This window comes from Uranotaenia lowii, chromosome 1, assembly GCF_029784155.1.
Source record: "Uranotaenia lowii strain MFRU-FL chromosome 1, ASM2978415v1, whole genome shotgun sequence".
Lineage (NCBI taxonomy): Eukaryota > Metazoa > Arthropoda > Insecta > Diptera > Culicidae > Uranotaenia > Uranotaenia lowii.
In genome coordinates this window covers 176,977,820-176,998,881 of record NC_073691.1, presented here as the reverse complement: position 1 = coordinate 176,998,881, position 21,062 = coordinate 176,977,820, and the positions used below count along the sequence as shown (strand labels likewise).

General features: G+C 36.0%; 3 protein-coding genes across 4 annotated transcripts in view; 1 reads left to right on the top strand and 2 right to left on the bottom strand.

Annotated features, from left to right (window-relative positions):
• Positions 1-414: 414 nt before the first annotated feature.
• LOC129738175 (carbonic anhydrase 2-like) lies at positions 415-2,501 on the bottom strand. Its single transcript, XM_055729367.1, has 3 exons — positions 2,438-2,501; positions 2,164-2,358; positions 415-1,269 (listed from the first exon to the last, which is right to left on the bottom strand). Exons 1-3 carry the CDS (start codon positions 2,499-2,501, stop codon positions 680-682), a joined length of 849 nt encoding a protein of 282 aa, XP_055585342.1. The 3' UTR covers positions 415-679.
• Positions 2,502-6,352: 3,851 nt separating this feature from the next.
• LOC129739152 (carbonic anhydrase 2-like) lies at positions 6,353-9,109 on the bottom strand. Its single transcript, XM_055730558.1, has 3 exons — positions 8,968-9,109; positions 8,629-8,817; positions 6,353-7,066 (listed from the first exon to the last, which is right to left on the bottom strand). Exons 1-3 carry the CDS (start codon positions 9,032-9,034, stop codon positions 6,480-6,482), a joined length of 843 nt encoding a protein of 280 aa, XP_055586533.1. The 5' UTR covers positions 9,035-9,109; the 3' UTR covers positions 6,353-6,479.
• A 3,286-nt stretch (positions 9,110-12,395) lies between these two features.
• The window catches only part of LOC129737612 (carbonic anhydrase 1-like), a 36,926-nt gene continuing 28,259 nt past the window's right edge, over positions 12,396-21,062 (top strand). Inside the window, exons 1-2 of one of the 2 annotated variants that reach the window (XM_055728778.1) lie at positions 12,396-12,912; positions 13,288-13,473. In XM_055728778.1, the coding sequence (XP_055584753.1) occupies positions 13,398-13,473 (76 nt within the window). In that variant the 5' untranslated portion in view covers positions 12,396-12,912; positions 13,288-13,397. Of the gene's footprint in view, positions 12,913-13,284; positions 13,474-21,062 lie in introns of both variants that reach the window. The other variant, XM_055728774.1, reaches the window with a different exon arrangement.

Genomic DNA, 21,062 nt, shown 5'->3' with positions numbered 1-21,062 from the left:
TGGCTGAAGAATAATATGAAGTTTTTTAGAAGGATCTTTGGCCTCCTAGCAGTCCGGATTTTAACCCTCTTGACTCTTTGATATGGGCGCATGTTCAAGCGAAGGTCTGTGGATCCTCTCACTCAACTGTTGATTCTCTTTAGGCTTCCATCTTTGAGGCGTGGGTTCAATGTCAGAGGCTTATATTTCGAAAGTGTGTTTCCGGTTCAGATTTCGCCTGAAGAGAGTAGTTAAGAACGAAAGTGGACAAATCGAGTTATTGTTTCTTAATATGTCTATCTACATGCCTTAATGAATAAAAGTTTTTAAAACAAGTTAATATGAAGAAATGTGATTTTGAACCTTGACAATAGTTCTTCGCATTTTTTATGGGTCATGCAATACATAATTACAAGACTTTTCTGTGAGTTGGTGGTTATAACCTCCCGAACTACAACACTTGTACACTTAGTTTTCAGTAAATGGATTTCCTGAAGCTACAACAAGACTCACTGAGATCCAACTGATCTTGATCTAACTTGAGTTCCATTTTATGGACCTTGGCATAGAAGAATTTAAATTTCCCCACTACACCAAAGCCTTTGGCTAAATTACTATACACTTTGCTGTATCGACAAAGAATAGTTCTGCTCGTTTATGGCCTAGGCATTTTTTGGAGGCCTTTCTAAAGGCTATCAACTCACTGGTAAAGATAAACGTGTCGTCCGTTCCGGTGCTGCAGTTTCCGGTAGTTATCCACCAGCGGTTCACCATTCGTTTGCCTCAATGATCGGAACACATTCAACTGATTCTCGGTGATTGGTAGAGGTTTCTTCTGCACGATCCAGGTGACGGTTTCGTGGCACGGAGGTGTCGTCAAACTTCCCTGATACGAGAAGTAAGGCCGCCGACGGGATCCGATCAGCCTTTTAATGTTGAACGCCGTCGGATCCGGTAATGTGTAAGTGCTCGGTGCGTTTTGAACCCGATTCAAAGCGTCGATCCAGCGATAGTGTGGATCTCTAATTAGCTTTCTGCAGAAGAGTACGCCCAATACTGCTAGTCCGTGTGTTTTATTTTGGGCGTTCTCGAAGCTCCCGTATCTCTGATTGAAGAACACCAGATGCATCTCCATGGCGGCGTAGGTTAGTCTGTCAACCTTATGTTCTGCTCCCCGATGAGAGTGTGTTCCCCAGTGGAAGTGCAAGCCGGCGAAGACATAATTGCCATGCAGGGGGCCTCCACGGGCTACGATGTTGCGATCGTTGGCATATTGAAAGCTGTAGGAAGCTGAAAGTAAATTTTAGGTGAAAATACAAAAAGCATGAATCACTGAGGATGGTATGTAAAATCCAGGATGTACATATGTACTGTACTTATAAAATTTGAAAAAGTAAATTAAAGGTGATGAACAATTAGCTTAGCTTAGCTTAGCTTAGCTTAGCTTGATTGACTACTCACATCCACCTTAAATCATTGAATCCGAAATGCTTTATTATAAGCTTTGAGAAAAAAATCTCTGTTCTCTTTATGGTACCAAATTGTTCAATTGACCTTGTTTTGGAAACATATCTTGAATCAGATCATTATCACTTCTGCATTTCGAACACCATGATCGCTGGTGTAGCTCAGTAGAATGAATTCCACATCGCCAATGGTTGCTACTCCGTGATTGACCGAGGCCACCAATTTTGATCAAAGGTCAAAAGAATGGCGTCTGGGACTGACAGCACAGTTGACGAGACCCTTGGCTGGCAGCAAATGAAGATGCTGGCTCTGGATCACCAGCAGTTGAGATCTTTTATTTCGGTCCTATGCGTCCGAGGATCGGCGCCGGACCCTTTGGTTAAACAAACAGCTGTCAAAATCAATCGTTTTTTTATTTCTCCATTCGTAACAGCTCATACTTTTAAGTTTTAAGGAACCAAACACGTTTTTTGATGAAACCATGAGTAAACCGATGAGAAAAACACAGTTAAGTTTTTTCCCACACTAGTCTCTTTTGGTTGTTTCAACGAGTCTTGGAAGGATATTTGAGATTATCACATATATAATACAGTAAATATTTTCGATTTCAGATACTGCTCCTTTGAACTATGAAATGCTTTTAGTATTGCGATTCCCAAATAAAATTTAAATAAACTGCAAGTTCCTGGCACAATCGCTGATTGGAAACCTTCATACCTGTTTTTCCATCGTTGAGTACAACTACTTGAGCGGGATTCATGGCATATCCTTCTAAAATAAGTTGTGGAGATTCGGTGGGACTGACTGAAGTTTTCGTTTCCAACCGGATGGGACTTTGAAGATACCCATTACACCGCGCATCGATTTCACCAAAGTTTTTGCCCTTCTGACTGTAATCGTATTCACTTGAACCTAAACTTAAAAAGGGGAGCTTCAATAGAGCGTCGAAACCGTGAAGAACTTCCGATTTTTGAAGATAAATGTACTTTACCATTGGAATTACTTCGAGCAAGGGTCAGCAGAGTGAGCCCTAAGGCGGCTGTAGCTCGTTCCATACGGAATAATACTGTGGACGTACTCTCAAATAATAAAAAGGCGTTTTCTGTTGTGTTCAGGTACTCCAAATGAATGTTACAAAACGAAAACTAATTGAAATCTATACTCACAGTTGCAAGCCATAAAAAGATACTAAAAGGTATTTTTCCATTTAGCAACCAAATTACCTAAACAAATAATGTCTTTGCATTTCACAACCGCGTTTTGAAAGTTTCTAATTAGATTTCAAGATAACTCCTGATAACACGACTAAGAGATTACTAACCTTCAAGGCATGGCGGATTCGGAAACTATCAATTTACGTATCTTTTTGGTGCAGAAAAGATGAATTTGAAGTTTATTATATTTTTATCGAAATACAGTTTTTCTGAAAATGGCTGAAACTATCCAGTAGGCCGAAACGTAAAAGAATTGTTATTATTTGACTCGACAATCACCGAAAAACATCAATTTAAAAAGATAACAACAACTGGCGGTGATCAAAACTCGTAAACAGAAAAGATCGTTAAAAAAAATTTAGACCTTTGAAGCCTCACCACACAAATGAGTCCAGATAAGGGTTTTACTACGCCCTAAGATCGCGTTGCTTTTGAATTTTTAAGGTAAATGAGGCCCAAGATCTTCCTTTAGCTTTTCAAGTTTGGTTGACTAACTCGTCTCTTCGTTCATCCTCTGCTCTGATCCGTATCAGATCGCATATGATCTGCAGAATTTTCTAGTTAAGCTTGCCAGATTGTCCGGATTTACCCGGTCTTACCCGGATATTTGAAACAAAATTTGGAAAATAACCGGTTCGGTCCGGTTGCCCGGATTTTGTTGAAAAAAGCCCGATTTTATTCACTTTATTTGCAAAATCAAACAAAAACTTAAATTTAACTATGTATTATAATTTTTTATACTTTCGCCCAAAAACGATGTTTTTGAGCTGGTCAAACCTAATAGAGGAATGTTATCCAAACTTTTGGTTGCTGGGGAAATGGCGGAAGTCCTTTGGAGGACAACTTTTCAAATATAGAAAATCTATCACTCTACAGCCATTAACCCTCATCAGCATTAGATTTCATAACCCTAATCAGCACTAGGAGTGTCAATTTGACACTCCAAGCTTAAATCGTCATAACTCTTTTTAAAGCTAACCGATTACAATCGCGCAAAGTAGTCAACTTTGAAAAATTCCAGTAAATTCAATTTTTGTTGCATCAAAAATCTAAAGACAACAAAATGTTAGAATTAGAATAAAATTTGTAATGATATTTTTACAAAAGCTCTACCACCGATTAAACAGTTTTTACTAGCAATCGAATGAAAAGTAGGTTTTTCAGACCACTTTTTTAAACCTTTTGTGACCATTTCATTAAAAAAAATTTTAAAAATATTTCTTGTCTTCATGATGTAGGCATTAACTTCAGCTGTCATATGCATAAGACCAATATTTTTTTGGACGTGTAATATATGAACTACAGCAGTTTTCCTGAGGCATGTTTTTTCGGATTTTTTTTTTTCTTGCATGCTGAATAACGAGAACACAAGAAGCTTTAGCTATATATAATGTTCTTAACATATTTTACTGACATTACAAGGTTTCTATTGATATAAGTTTTATATGAAGTTCATGATAATTCAAACGACTTAAATGGATTTTACTTTTGAGGTGTCAAAATGACACTCTAAGTCGGAAAAGGGAGTTTTTTTGTCCAGGCTTCCAGGGTTCGTCCATAAATAAAGTAAAGATGCAATATTAAAGAACTTTTGAATTCATTTAGGGTCCCCGAAGAAATTTTTGTTTTTTGAAGCTTCTGAAAAAAGTTACAAGCATTCAAACTTGAAATAGTGTCAAAATGACACTCTAATGCGGATGAGGGTTAAAGTGAACGGCAGTTGTTAGCTACATAATGGATATTACGCGCCAACACTAAATTTCACTTCGGAAGTCCGGACTTCCGACTTCCGAAAGACTCCCGACAAAGAAAAGTGAAGTACTAGATTGTCGGGGTCTGTATTTTGTTGCCTGTATTTTATTTAAATTCACAACAACACTCGGTACGTAACTACATGCTTTCGTTCGACTGGCGAAAATAGTTATATTCATATCCAGTGTTATACCATTCCCGCATCGGCTATACCAAAAGGCTATTAAAAGTGACAAAATGATTTTTTTTATTTCTAGCTACTTTTAATTACATGGAATAAAGTTTTCTATCGATAACCTTCCAACTAACGTCTGAATGGGCTGAACTAACTTTTTTTCACGCGTTATGAATATGAAAGTTTCCAATTAAAAACCAAGTGATAACACCACTGGGGGTTGTCTCAAGCTATACATGAAACGACGATGCAAGACATGAACTTGACATTGTGAAAAGTTCCCTTAAACTTTCGCAATATTGTGCATTTTAATAAAAAAAATTAGAAACGTCAATGGTCAACTGACAGCTGAACACAGACTTCCGACAATCTAGTACTTCGTTTTCCTATGTGGGAAGTCAGTAGGATGTCCGGACTTCCGAAGTAAAATTTAGTTTTTTTATCGGTTTGATCCTCCGTATGGTTTCAGGAAACCTTGGCAAGTGCAATTGTCTATCAAAAAGTTCTCAGTATCTCAAACAGGCCATAAAAACTGCTAAAAGTTTATCCCTAGTGGAAACAGCCCTAATAAAAACGGAATAACGAAAAACACACTGTTTCGCTACCGGATTCGGACCAGTTGGTTCCATTTTGGTTTAAAAACATTCTCAAATTCTTATTTCACAAAAATTTGTACTAGTACAGCATTCATTTCGGCAATAGGTACCTTTTCTACGCGGGTCCGTTTCACCCGACCATTTTGAAAAACTGTAATTAGCAAGCATGTGTTAGATTGCTATAAAAACAGTCTTGATGAAGGAAATTAACTAATGCCAATATTAATATTAAATGTGATAGCAAACAACCTAAACTATCCATCTGACCGAAGACTGCGATGAAAAAGGCAATAACTGGTTTTCTATTGCGATTCTACCTTAGGGTGTCCGTCTTACCCGACTTTCCCCTAGTTGTTTTCGACTATAAAAAACTTCCTCTAGTCCGGACAGGCTGTCGTTTAGCTTTCTTCTGCACTTCCCCAACCAGGTTTCAGCATTCTAAAACAAATCGCAAACCACTCCGGAAACTTTTACCGGTCACTTATTCAATCATTTTCCACTTTTAAGGTCTAAAATTTCTAGTTTATCTTTGATTTAACTAAAATAGACGAAAACAAAAAAGTGTGCGTCCACAAAAGTCATGGCCTACTTCCTTAATTCATCAGACCTATGTTTCAAAATATAAAAGTCTAATATAATGCAGTGATATTCACCATTCTGTATACAACACTTTTTTTCATTGAATACATGTAAGTATCATTTCTTTTTTCGTTTTTATCAGATTTTTTCGAAAACTTCTTCAAATGCGATACGGCTCGCTATTAAAAGCGCTTATACCTATGCTTTTAATTTTTAATGAGGCTTTTTTTGTAGAAGTTTTCCTTGTATGGTAAATACCTTAATGGAAATTATTGACGGATAAAATAATAAAAAAATAATATACATAGGTGTTGAAAAGCTCGCAGAGCATTTTTTACAAATAGAAGTCTAAACAACATGCCTAATTCAATTGTGACGAAGAAGTGTGGTTTGTATTTTCACAAACATTTTTGGTGTTTTTGCTGTTTTTTGAGCTTTTTTGACATAGATCATATTCAAAACTTGTAGGACATTTCGACAACGTACAAATTCAACGACCCAACCTTATCACCTCAATAAATGGAAAATAAAACTGAAGTAGGCTTTGATCCAACTAGTCGAGTATGTTCTTTGAAATAATTAAAACGAACTTTAACAGTTTAAAAGATTTATTTCAGATTCGACAAAATGTTGTCTTAAATGCAGCTAGGACTATGAAGGGAAATCTTACATTCTTTCGTATTCAGTTCGTTTGGGAGTTTCCGTGTTGGCAGCCAATCATCGGTAAAGAGAAACCCGCCGTCCATTCAGAGGCTGTGGTTTCCGGTAGTTATCCACCAGCGGTTCACCATTCTTTTGCTTCAACGATCGGAATGCATTCAACTGGTTCTCGGTGATGGGTAAGGGTTTTCTCTGCACCATCCAGGTGACAGTTTGGTAGCACGGAGGCGTTGTCAAACTTCCCTGATACGAGAAGTAAGGCCGCCGACGGGACCCGATCAGTCCTTTAATGTTAAAAGCCGTCGGATCCGGCAATGTGTAAGTGCTGGGAGCGTTTTGAACCTGGGACAGGGCGTCGATCCAACGATAGTCCGGATTGCTACCGCTGTCACTGACAAAGAATATTCCCAGTACAGCTAGTCCGTTTGTTCTATTTTGGGCGTTCTCAAATGTCCCGTATCTCTGATTGAAGAACACCAGATGCATCTCCATGGCATAGGTTCGATTGTCGACCACATGTTCGGCTCCACGACTCGACCGTGACCCCCAGTGGAAGTGCAAGCTAGCGAAGGAGAAATTGCCCTGCAGGGGGCCTCCCCGAGCTACTATGGGACGACCATTAGCGTATTGGAAGCCGTATGTAGCTGGAAGCAAATTTGCAGGATTTTGTTACAATTCCGAAGTATGCTGTATCGCTCATGAATGAACTCAAAAAGGGTGAATAATTGAGAACGATTCTTTTAATCAAATAAATACTATGAAAACGAAACCCGGAATTTTGACCAAAGGATTTCAGGCTAGGCAGTCAGATTCTAGGTCGAAAGTTGCGCGACCTAGGGAGGTAAATAGGTTGATAGGGGGGTAAAAAGGTAAATTGCTTGCCTTTTCATTTTAGCACACTGATTAGACCTAACATACGTTCAGCCTAATTTTCATTCCTCTATTCCTATTAACATTAATTCCACCTTGTGTCCATTCGGCCTTACTAACGTTGTCTAATGTCTTATTCGGTAGAACGTCCTTCGACTTGTAGTCGAATATGAAAACAGATTGATACTAACAAATCAACGTCTTAATCAACTGGCAAAAATCGATATTGTCATGTTTAAATATTCCATTGTTATAGCTAAACCAAACACAGTTTTTTTTTTTAATTTTGAATAATAATTGGATCGCATTAATCCCGGAGAAAAAAGACGACCGTTGTTCCAATTATTTTAGCTATAAATATAATAGACTCAACCACAAACTGTTCATTGACCTTACGCAATCGACTATAAATGTAATGGATTCAACTGTAATGGTATAATTGATTCAATTTTAAATATGATAGATTCAACTACAAATGTATGATAGATTTTAGGCATTGAATTATGAATATAATAAATTCAACTACAACCTGCTGATTGACCTAACGCAATCAACGATGAATATAATAGATTCAACTATAATGGTATAATTGATTCATTTGAAAATATAACAGATTCAATTACAATTGTATTATTGGTTTTAGGCATTCAATTATAAATATGATAGATTTAACTATACATTCCTGGTTAACCTCTCACATTTAACTATGAATACGGTAGATTCAACAGTAATGGTATAATTGATTCAACTAGAAATGTATGATTAATTCCAGGCATTGAACTAAAAATATAAAAAATTAAACTTCATTCCCATGATTGATGTGTGATACTTAAATAAATTCATACATATCCAAACACTACATATAATCAGATAATCTATCATTTATATAGTTTAAACCTTCAGATTTATAGTTAGTCGAGAATCTATCAGAAATATAGTTGAATATAGGCGGAATATTGTTTGAAAAACTATACTTTTTTCTCCGTGATCTGCTCTCATGCGTGTTAAAAAGAACAAACGCAGATTGAATTACCACACATACTTAATCAATACGGTCAAAACAATTGCATGTTGGCGAAACTCCGTTAATTACAAAAGGAAAATTGATCGGTGTTGCACAACATCCAAATAAAGAAAACTGTAACAGCTTAACTTAAATTATGAAATGTAGCAGTGTTACAAACCTAAAGCAAAAACTGTTTGTATAAAGCAAAGAAAGCAAGCAATTTCAAAACAGTCAAAATCGTTAAATGCTATCTACTTTTAAAATTCATTAAGAAGTGAAGGATGGATACATTCATGTCATAAACCACGATACGAAATTCATTTTACGTACCTGTTTTTCCATCGTTGGTAACGGCAACTTGTGTGGGATCCTCGGCGTATCCCTCCAGTGTGAGCGGTCGAGTTTCGGTGAGCGGATAGGAACTCCTAGTATCCAACCGGATGGGACTCTGACGACGTCCGTTACAACGCGCATCGATTTCTCCGAAGTTGTCGCCCTGCTGGCTGTAATCGTAGTCCGCTATGTACCATAGAAGGATGAATTTAAAAAAAAACCCAATCACTTAAACTCGTCTTTTTGGAAGCTTCCTTGGAGAAGCTTGTACACAACGCCGAAACGTTGGATCTCTTCCGACTCCTTATGTCTTAAAGATCGTATAGATCTACTTACGTTTGCCCTGACCTCGCACCAGGGCCAGCAAAGTGAACCCTACGACCACAGCTATTGCTAGTTTCATACCGGATAACGCTGTAAACGGAACTGCTTGCCTTTGTCCGGCAAAAATAGTCTTTTATATTCGATGTTACACATTTTCAGCACCGGCTTCACCAAAAGACAATCAAAAGTGACAATAGAAATGATTATTTAAATCTACTTATATGTTAATACAAGTAATAAATAGTTCATATAATTTTTCAATTAGAACCCGAATGGCCCGAAGCTGTCAAACCGACAAATGGCGCGAATGATAAAAGAAACAAAACTCCCCCTGCCTGACAAACGGTGCTCTAGAATACATTCCGCGCAATTAGTTTTTAGAACAAGTTGTAAAATTCATTTTCCCCTCCTTTTCGCGCGTTATGAATATGTAAGTTCCGGTTATGAGTTGATAATTAGATTTCGCGAACCGTGTGATAAAACGATTAGGGGTCGCTTCATTTACACATGTACGGCGATAGCTTTCACCCAGTGTCAGAAAATCGTGGAACACAATGAAAGTTGTAATTATGAAACTTGGCATTGTTCGCTCGATTTCTCGATTACCTACAATTGTTCAAAAGGGTTTTTTGGGGTTAATGTTAAAACTACATAGAATGGAGGGTTTCATATGTACTGTTCTTCTGAGTAAATAAATATTGTCAAAAGTACTGTCAACTCTGTAATATCGTAAGATCAAACACTCAGCGTTTTTGATTTTCTGAATGCTATGATAAAGATCATCAGAAGGTTCGTTGTAGAGAAAATGACAAAAATAGAAGAAAAACGACACAAAAAATAATCCTAAAAATGAAACAAATGACAAAAAATTACAAAAATGACAAAAATGACAAAAATAACAAAAATGACAAAAATGACAAAAATGACAAAAATGACACAAATGACAAAAATGACAAAAACAAAAGTTGTTGCGTGCGCGCAAGTAGGATGTAAATAACAGACTGGATCCCTCGTAGTGCGAGTAAGAAGTAAAACGCCGTCAACTACAAATTTACTGAAGTTGCATTTCTTTCTACAGAAAGGGTTTTCAAGAACAGAAAGAACTGACAAAATATGTAATTTCTGAAACTCACTTCTACGTAAAAGTTGTCGAACTTCAAAGTATGTGCTTTTTACGGTACCAATATGTACAATTTTCTTAGCGTGTAGTAGGTCTGTAAAATCTTTGTACACTGACCAAAGTTCAGGGCAAAATCTGTGTCTGAGCAATGCCAGCAAGACGATTGGTCAAAAGTCTGTGTTTTACAGACAAATCAGGGCACGTGGCAACCCAGGGTGGAGCCGAAGAACGCGTTATGGTAACGGTAAAGCTAGCGCATCGAAGCTTAACAGGACATGATGGCTTCCTACGATCTTAACTAACTAATCATACTTCAAGTTCAATGTCATGATGGTTTTGCTTATTTTTTGTAGGAAAAAAAAATGCTTATACAGAGCGACGACGATGACAGTTGGTTTGAGAATGTTATCTCAGCATTCATCCTAAAGCTATTTCATGGCCTACGATAACTCTCTCTTCCCTACTTAAAGGGTGTCCACGATGAAATTGCCTTACTATGGAATTGCTCTATCTTTTTAAACGTAGGGTAGAATTAATGAAAATATGGGTGGATTCAGTTCATAGTGCATTGTTTACATTCTACAAGTTATAAAGTTCTGTGATCAAAACTCGCGGAAATGGAGTTGAAAGAACAGCTCGTGCGTGATAAAATCTTGCGCATTCATCACGAGAACTAGGATCTCTCGCATCGTTCCATCGATAAAACGTTGGGAATCGCGAATTCCAAGGTGTCGCGAGTGATTAAGCGATTCGAGGATCGATTGACCCCCGAACGGAAGCCAGTGGGCAGCCAGAAGGAACAACAACACCAAAAATCGAAACCGCGTAGTTCGGGATGTGGCTAAGAAGCTGCACCTATTTTTTTTTTCTCCAGAAGGCCAAACTAAGGCTGGGCTTCGAACGTTCATGGTACAGAAGGCCCCTAATCACGACGAGAAGCAGAACAAATCCGCCCAAACCCGTGCCAGAAAGTTGTACGTCAACGTGCTGACGAAAGTTGAATGCTGCATCATGGACGACGAAACATATGTGAAGGCCGACTCAAAACAGATCCCCGGCAACCTGTTTTTCACGGCCTAGGATAGGTTCAGCGTTCCGGAGCACATCCGCACTCAGAAGATATCCAAATTTGCGAATGAATTCCTGGTTTGGCAAGCCATCTGCAAGTGCGGGAAGCGGAGTGCACCTTTCGGACACGAAGACCGGACAGGGTTACATGGAAGAGTGCCTCCAGAAGTGGCTGCTTCCTCTCCTGAAGTCCCACAACGTCCCAACAATCTTTTGGCCGGATTTGGCCTCATGACACTACTTATTTTTCAATCCCTGAAAACATGATGGCAATCGGATGAAAACTCGAATTTCGCGAATCGATTTTGTGTGTGGCAATTTCATCGTGGACACCCTCTATTTCATACCATCAGGTACAATAATGAGTGAATCAGTGCTTTTATTAAAATATCATTAACACTGAATTACAAAATCATTCAACAGCTTCGTTGAAGACTGTAAGGCGTTCAGACTTTCCAGGTAACATCGATTTTATGAAGCTTTCCAGAGCATTGTTAAAACTAAAACTTGGTCTATCACAAACGAGAGCTGATAGGAAAAAAACTGAAAGCAAATTTCAATTCAGCGCTCCCGAATGAATTGAGCACTTAGTGCACAACTAGTGGGCTACCAGGGTAAAAACAAATATGGCATTAATAAAATGCTAGAAAGAATCGGTTCCGAAAAGACGACAATCACGATTCGGTCATTTTAAATTCTTTGTTTCGATTAAAGACGTTCTAACATTTTCATATCTTTTGAGACTTGTTATTAACGATACGGTAATATGAAAAACCTGTGTATCGACTGAGCTATGGTAAAAGCCCGCTCTGCTAATTTATTTTCGTATTGATAAGTCAATGTTGTGTAAGTATTCAAGGTATTAACAAAAATTATTCACAAAATCATATAATTCGAACGGGTTTATGTTAAACCATTTTAGTAAAAAGACAATTTATTTTCTGAAAATGACGACCATTCCAGTAGTAAATCTGGTTATCCATGGATCTAGTTTCACTTATAGCCTAATAGTGAAACAATACAACCTAATGTTCCCAACACGGTTCTAAAATAGGGGTGGGAAACTTGTTTCCCAATCTAGAACCCCACACCAGTAAACTCAACCCGGGGAAAAACATCCGGGTTCTGTCAAGTTGCTGCCAGATGCAGCCATCAATTCCAGGTTCCTCTGAGCAGGCAAGTCAGGGACCCAATCCGGAGTGGAATAGTATGCAGAATGCTAGAAATGGTTTCCTGCCTGAGTACAGAGATTTAAAAGCTCGTGATTAATTTCTTGGACGGTTCAGTAGGCCGTGCCGCCCGACGGCATTCGGATCGAGGCAAAAGCCGCCCTTTTTTTGTTACTGTATTTATTTAGATTGCTAAATCTTCACGATCGTCGTCGCAGTTGGTGTGGAAAGAATTTCGCGCGCGCAATTTGCCCAGGAGGTCTTTCGCTGGAAGGAAGGCAGAAAAAAACGAGGTGCGGGTTGTTTGCCACAGAAAGCCATAGGTGCATTCATACGTTAGGTGACCGGTTGATTGGTGGTCAAAAATAACCCGTGAAGGCAATTGAAGTTCGATTAGTTGTGGACCGCGGGATCGATCTCGTGCCGGGCGTGCCCTCGTCCATTGTGGATTCAAGATCAAGTTCGGCGAAGGCGAAGGTGTGCTGCTTGCTAGCCTTTTCGACTAACCATGTGGATTTCATGCGAGGGTGTGTGAAAGAAATGGTTTCAAGATATGTTAATGGGCTTTAAACTCATTCACTACTGGCTTAGCCGTACTATGTGAGTAAATATGAACATGGAGTAGGTTAACTTATCACTGTTAACAGCAGATTGATTCGCACTAACAGGGAGGGAAATTAATTGTCACACGTCAGCTGACGGAACAGCCGGGCAAGTTCTGTGATTACAATAAAGAAAGATATTGAATCTCACTGTATCCATTACTTATTAGCCAAAAGGGAAGTTGAGTTGTAACTGGTTGTTGTCAGACTCCCCCTTAGATAGACAGAGTCCTAGCGCCTTTTGGTACTTCACAGGCTAAGTGTACTAACAACTAAGTACTAGGATCAATTAGTCGCAGTACTGGGTTCAATTATAGCAAGTGCGAAGGGACGAGATCGATTAACGGTATTGCATATCTCCTTTATTCAGCAGTTGAAGCGGCGCGTGGCGTTCCTCCTCGCAGTGCATAATTGAGATTTCTGACGAACGGGTGCTATTTTACGTTGATCGCGGTGCAGGTGGTGATCAAAAACATACCGAAGATGGTTCTGTTTCCGAAATTAGTGCTTCGTACCTGGCTAACGATTTTTTCGACCATGCAGCTGGTGCAAAGTGTTCGTAAGTATCTCTTGGGCCTAAAGAAAATAAGGAATACCAAAGGAAAAGTGAAAGAGAGAGTGGTGAGACTTGATTCCTGGGTTGACTTGATTCTTCAGCTACATATATCTCGCAATCGAAATCTCTAACAATAGTTGGTCAGTTGTTTTTAAAAAAGAAAATAGCAAATAAAGCAAAACATCTATGCTGTTAGGTCACGATATAAAAAAAAATTTTTGTTGTTATTGGTCTTTGATTGAAAAATTAAACAAAATGTTACTTATACATTAGGGTTGGCATTAGCTGTTTAGAGGTATTATAAAACCAAAATTTTACTCTGCTCCCACTCACTAATATTGATTCTTTTATCAAGATAACAAACTATGCAATATTTTCATTTGATTGGGCAACTCTAACAAAGTGAAGATTTTGAATCTAGGAACAACTTTCCACAAAACAGCTAGTAGTTTTGGACTAAGCGTTAAAAGTTATGGACACTTTTATTCAGGCCCGTGCGAAGGACCCGTTCATGGGGGGGTTTTTCAGAATTTAAAGTCAGCTAGGAGTAATAACAATACCAAAAAAACGCACATCAAATAAGCAAATTGATTTTGAAACCATTTTTTAAGGATTTTAACGACTATCAGTCTTAGATTTTTTAGTTTAAACGATTGTATTAAAAACAGTCGTTTTTACTTTTAAAAATCCAGGACTGATAGCCGTTAAAAAATCTTGAAAAAAAATCAACTTAAATAGTCGCTCTATTCATAAATAAAACCATTTTCGTACTCATATAAGACCATTACAAGTGCTAGGACAAATTATAAGTTTAAATGATACATTTCCAAATCAGTCAGAATCAATGTTTAAAATTATTAAAATTTCCGATAAATTATAGATAAATTATTCAAAATCATGATCCTTATTCTAAACTAGAAATTTGTAAAAAAAAATTTAAGCTGTCTAGATTACAAATTTGAATTAAACATCTCAGAAACAGCAGAAAATAGAGTGTGAATTTAGAGCTTCGTACATAAGAATCAGTACACAGAAAAAGAGTATATAAAATATAATACCAGATTTAAAAAAATCAAAAGCCAATTGTAAAATAAATTTCAGACTTAAGTTCATCATTGAAATCTTAAATTGACAATGTACAAGTTGAATAGTGGGTGATTCCTTGAATGATCAATAAGGAACTGATAGAAATAAGGAACTCCCAGTTTTGTTATATGTATTGAAAGCACGAAGCATATACTGATTTGCTCAAGATTGCACACTAAAACTTAGCTGCTACTTCGAAACATTTTTCGAACTTTCATGGATTATTTAAAAATAAAAAAGTTCAATTCAAGAAAGATGATTTAAAATAATAAAAAAAAAAACAGTGAAACATTTTAAATTTTTGAGCGCGAGTTTTGTAGTTTAAAATTCAGGCTCTGAAGATTTTGTACTCGTCTTTCGGAATATTGGGTTGTGGAACAAAATGTAGAAATAACGTTTTACTTAGCATTAGTAGGCTTGCAAGAAGATTTTTTTTTTCAAAACACAGAAATTCAGGATTTAAAAACAAAGATATTGTTATCAAAAATATTACAAAAAAATTAAAAAGTCGGACTTAAAAACTCTGTAAACGAAATGAAATGATTTTATAAAATTCGATAAATTTATTTAGAAATTTTAATAAAATATGAAAATGGAAAAGACAAGTTTTTAACAATTGTGAAGGATATTTTTCAAATAATATACACAGCAAAAATTATTTCCCGTTAAATTACGCAAATGTCCTGTAACAAAAAGGAGCAGGACATTTACCGTAATTTTGCAGGTCGAAAAACATTTTACGTGACATTTAATTTTTAGTGTACAACTTTTTTACAGCACATTTCTGTAATAATAAATGAATCTACGTTAACTTTCAAGGAAAACAATTTAAAATTACAGGTTTTGTTTATTACAGGTTGATTTATTTTAAAGGTTGCAATTTCAGTGACACGTAATAGTCAAAAAAAATTTCTGTGTATATTGACATTTTAAAAACTTATTTAAAGCATTCACTTGATTTCTCAAGGAAAAAAATGAAATTAAAAAATTTGCTAGATTTTAGCGTCCTGAACTATTTACTTTTGTCTGATTTTGTCTGTAACCTCTAATTTTGGTGATATGATGTTTATGAGTTTTAAAATGAAGTTTATTTATTTATATTTATTTATTTATTTACTAGCTGACCCGGTGTGCTTTGCTACACCTTTCAAAATCAAATGATGTTTTCAGAAATTTTTAAAATTTTTATTGTTTTGTTGGCATTATTTTAAAACAAATTATGACATAATTCATAAGCAACCGCTATAAAATGAGAGCTGCAGCTGGAGTTTCGAATTGCAACACAAAGGTAACTTAATCTAATATTCTGAATCTTGATCTATAAATTTTGTGTTAAAGATCTGATAATTTTAATCTTTTTCCTGTTGCTCAGCACTAAAAAAGGAGGGTCTCAAATTAATCGTATGCAAACAATTTTATAAAATATGGTGGGTTTTGCTTGATATGTTATGGATTTATGCGTAAAAACTGATAGGAGAGCCCCCCTGTCTTTCTCTTTACCACCTGTTGAATGGAGATCGTGATATCTAATAATCATACCCATTTTTTCGTTCCCAAAAATCTTCTTATATCAAATATAGTTCCATTGGTTGATAAGTTTTTAAACTTTACAACAAAATGTATTTGGAGCCTCTTCCTTTCTTCCCCTCTCTATACTGTAAAGCGTAAGGACCTATAACAATCGTAGAAACATATCTCGTAACCAAGTACCTTTACATGCCATATTTGTTTCCATTTGTTGGCTTCGTTAGCATTGATTGAGAACTTATGCTAACAAAATTGTAATGGGCTCACCTCCCTCCTCAAATGTACCTACTTACTGAAAGGGGGATGGTGTGTCAGATAATCATAGAATCATACCAAAATGATTTTCCATATTCAGTTTTGTCCATTTCTCGGATTTTGTAGATTTCGTATTTTTCGTACTGAAATACTTTTTTATGCCAAATTTGGTTTCATTTGCTCGATGAATTCTCGAGTTATGCAAAAAAATTGTATGCAAGCCCCCCACATCCCCCTTTATATCTTTCCGCTGAAAAGTGGGGCTACAATTTATAAAAGAAAAATTTCTCGAATCCAAATACCCTCACATGCCAAATATGGCTCAATTTGCTCGATCAGCTCTCCAGTTATACTGAAAATTGTAAGGGAGACCTCTTCTCTCCCTTTTCATCCACCTCTTTGAAGGAGTGAGGGATACCAAATATTCATAGAAGCATTTCTCGTACCCAAAAATCGTTCCGTGCCAAATTTGGTTCCATTTGCTGTTGTAGTTCTTGAGTTATGCAGTTAAAATTGTATGAAACTCCTCTCCCTCGTTCCTTTCTCCCCGCTAAAAGAAGGAAGGGGTCTCAAACAATCATTACAACATATCACGTTCCCAAATAACCGCCCATGCTAAATTTGGTTCAATTTGCTTAGTTAATTTTGAGTTATTTTATAAATTATAAAAGAGGCCCTTCCCCCCTTTATTTCTCCCTACTGGAAAGAGGGATGGTCTATAGGGAACAGACAGACAGACAGACAGGCAGACAGAAATTCATTTATATATATATAGATTCATTTATTTATTTGACTTTATTCAGTAACGTAAGAATGAAATTCTTTTAATCGTTACATTTTGTTTTATGTAGAACTAAGTGTGATTCTGATGTCTTCATTACGTGTTGTAAAAATGAAGATTTTAATGAAAAAAAAAGAAAAATTAAATTTATGAACTTAAATTAAAGTGATCAATCAATTATTTATTTTTGAAGGATGTTATCGATTTTTCTAAAGTGAGTGAATTAGGTAGAGAGTTACAGTAGGTTACACCCCTTACAAAAAAGCTGTGACCATACAATATAGTCCGATGACGTGGTAATAAAAATTTAATGAACCCAGTACTTCGTAGTTTGATTAATTTGTTATATAAATACTGTGGCTCTTTAGTTTGAATTAACTTGAACAGAAATGAACAACATCTTATTTAAGGAAAATTTTCAAACGAGCTACCCATTAGGTGGGGTTGTAGGTGTGACACGTGATCGTAACGGTTAAGATCATAAACAAATCTAACACAGGAATTGAGTGCTACCCGAAGCCTGTTCAAAGCGTTTTGAGAAATTTGAAAGTGTAAGAAATCGCAGGATACAAAATGCGGAAAAATTATGCTTTTGAAAAGTTTTAATTTCAATTCTGTGGTAAGAAAATTAGCTTTTAAATTAAGTGATTTTAGAGAAGAATAACCTTTACCACATTGTTGAATAACACGAGCATCCCAATTAAAATTTGACTGTATTTTGAAGCCTAAACTGATAGCTTGGGGTACAGATTGGATAGGAGTATTATTTATTGATAGTGATATATTCGACAAATTACTGCGGTTCAATATTAAGGCTTGAGTTTTACTTGCATTCAAACGAAGGGCATTTCGCATAGACCAAGCAAAAATATGTTGCAAATCCAAATTCAACCGCACATTGATAGTTTCTTCACTTAGATTAGAACATTCGAAATATAATTGAACGTCATCTGCGAAAATGTGTATTTTGCAATATTTAAGATCGTTTAGTAAATCATTTATATACATCGTACAGAGAATCGGACCCAGTATAAAACCTTGGGGTACCCCTGATGTGATTAGTGAGAAAGTAGAGTACTGTTGATTATTGAATACTGACTGAAATCGATTGGATAAATATGATCTGATTAAATTGATCGCGGAAGTTGAAAAGCCGAAATTATTGGAAAGTTTTTTAAGCAAAACACTATGGCTTATGCAATCGAAAGCTTTGGGAAAGCCTAATAAAATCAGGATAACCGATTGGGAATTATCAAGTTCAACACTTATGTCATCGAACACACTTATCATTGCAGTTTTGGTGCTATGGTTTTGGCGGTATCCAGATTGAAAATCACTAATTAGTTTGTTTTCTATCAAGTAACTGCTGATTTGCTTCTTTAAAAAAATTTCGAACACCTTCGATAACCCGCTTAAGGCTATGATCATTTAGTATCCGGGCACTTTACTTCGGTGACAGCTACGTTATAAGAGCTCGGATATGCAAAAATTAAGCAGCGTTGTGTTGGTTATAAAAAGGACTATCTTGCCTATTTTTGTCAGATTTTTAAGTTAATGTGTGTTTGAGATATTTACGATGCAAAAAGACATGGTAAAAATAATTTTGCACAAATTTGCGCCTTTTGCGCATTTTGCGCCTCAGAAACTCTTCATTTTTGACTTGAAAACTCATAAACTGTTGATTTTTTTCTGATTCTTTTTTGGACCTAATCGTTAAGAAGTATAAGGAGCCACTCTAGAATCCACACGAAGTTCAAATCAAGCATTGGAATGGAACCCTTGATCTTAAATATGGTAAAAAGTCTATGGTTATTGGGGATAACTGAATGCAGGCCCCTTAAATAATGCAATTAATCCACTTCCGTCAGTCAAAAAGTGTTTTCCGACAAGTAGACACCTAGTAAATAACTAATAGTGAACAATTCCTTAGATTGCAACATGTTCAATCGGTTTTTACGCAATGTGACAGATGTGTCCTGATGGACGAAGAAATTTATATTAAAACCGGATTTAAGAGATCAAATTCTTCGAGATGCCTATTAATGAAAAGGTTCCAACCAGATTCCAATTGCTTTTTCCAGGTGAGTTTGTGTAAAACATCATGATTTTGCAAAGGTTTTGCTTCTGTGGTAAAAATAATGGATCAATACATGACTGAAAAAAGTGTGCAAAGATAAAAAAGAGATTTTATAAAAAAGTTAGAGTATTTCTTGAAATTATTGATAAATATATTTTTTTATATTTTTATATTAAATGTCATATTAACACCTTTATTTCCTCCATAGAAAGTTTTTCGATCAAATGAATAGATTTTAAAATACAATCGTTTGTAACTGCCCGGATACTAAATGATCATAGCCTTAGAATGCTAATTGGTCGCAAGTTCTCAATAGTATTATGAGTTGACTTTTTTCTAATAGGAAGAATTGTTGATGTTTTCAAACTTTTTGGATATTTGTTCGTTGTAATTATTTGGTTGAACAAGTAAGTTAGTGGTTCAGTTATGCTAGGGATTATTTTTTTAATAAACTTTAGAGGAATATCATCTAATCCAACAGCGTTTGAATCGATTTCGGACAAACTTACAATAGCATCGGTTTCTTAAATCGGATTAAAAGAAAAAGAATTCCAACTAGATTGTAAACTCGTCAAGTCAATTGTTGTATTGCAAGTGAATGATTTCAAAAAAGTATCATTTATATCGTCAGCTGTAAAATTATTCTAAGGTTTTACACCTACTTTGCTAACTTTAGATGTTCTTAATCGCTGCCACAAAATTTTGGACGGTAGTTTTGGATCAAGGAATCTTTTAAAATATATTTTCTTCGCAGCTTGTACAATTGTATTAACTCTATTGCGAATCAATTTGAAAAGTGTAAAATGCTCATTTCTGCGAGATGATTTCCATTGATTGAAAGCTAAATTCCTGTCGACCATAGCTTTGGCTATAGTGGCATCAAACCAAGTGTTGTGACCTCTTACGGATGAACATTTTCTTAAGGGAACACACATTTCAAATAATTTTTTTAAGGTTAGATTGAGATATTCTGTTAAAATATTTGTATCATCAACACTGTAAAACGGACCCCAATCGATTGCATTAAGTTCCCTATTCAGAAGAGGTATATTAATTTTGTTGTAGTCTCTGAAGGTACGAAATTCGTTTGTTGTTTCTTTATCAATATTTAAAGAAGCGAAAATAAGGTCATGATTGGACAGTACAGGGAAATCAATTTGATTGAATCTGAAAATACTTGAAAATCTGAAGTAAATATGAAGTCAAGCTACGAACATCCATTGATATGGAAAAATGTGGCTTGGTTTCCGCGGGTGGTGGGAGGCGGGTGGGGGTTAAAAATTTGATTTCGAGTTTAAAGCATACGTACGAGATTTTTGAATTCATTCGAACGGAAACGACGAATGAAAAAGTAACCAATTTGAAATTAACAATAAACAAACAAAAAACAATAAACCATAAAAACAGAAAAATCTTATTTGCATGAAGCATTTTTTATAGGTACCTACTACATAAAAATTCCAATTCGGGCATTTCTGCACAAAAAAACTGGCCAAATCTGGGCAGGATTCAAAAATTTCAACTTAAAATCCATGCAATTTCCGGGCTAATCCGGCAAAAATCCTGGTATTTCTCATAAAATTCAAGAGAAAGGGAGAAAAACGAACACATGTAAAATAATTTATTTATCAAGTCACATCAGTGATGGTGTTAAAATCTCCAAAAACAATTTCAAAAATGTTTACAAGTTTCGATGAAAAAAGTAAAAAAAAATTGCATTCGACTCAAAAATGATGAATTATGGTCACTAAACTTAATATTTTGGTTTGGTTTTGCATATATTGAGGATGAATCCGGGCAAGAATCGACCTTTTTGAATAATAAACAATAAGAAAACTTCTATAAGCATTTTCTTAGTAGTCAAAA

Coding starts and splice junctions, on each gene's coding strand:
- LOC129738175 (XM_055729367.1), bottom strand. CDS start 2,501: ATGGAACGAGCTACAGCCGCCTTAGGGCTCACTCTGCTGACCCTTGCT. Junction 2,359..2,437: donor TGCTCGAAGTAATTCCAATG/GTAAAGTACATT, acceptor TTTTAAGTTTAG/GTTCAAGTGAATACGATTAC. Junction 1,270..2,163: donor ACTCAACGATGGAAAAACAG/GTATGAAGGTTT, acceptor ATTTACTTTCAG/CTTCCTACAGCTTTCAATAT.
- LOC129739152 (XM_055730558.1), bottom strand. CDS start 9,034: ATGAAACTAGCAATAGCTGTGGTCGTAGGGTTCACTTTGCTGGCCCTG. Junction 8,818..8,967: donor GGTGCGAGGTCAGGGCAAAC/GTAAGTAGATCT, acceptor TATGGTACATAG/CGGACTACGATTACAGCCAG. Junction 7,067..8,628: donor TACCAACGATGGAAAAACAG/GTACGTAAAATG, acceptor ATTTGCTTCCAG/CTACATACGGCTTCCAATAC.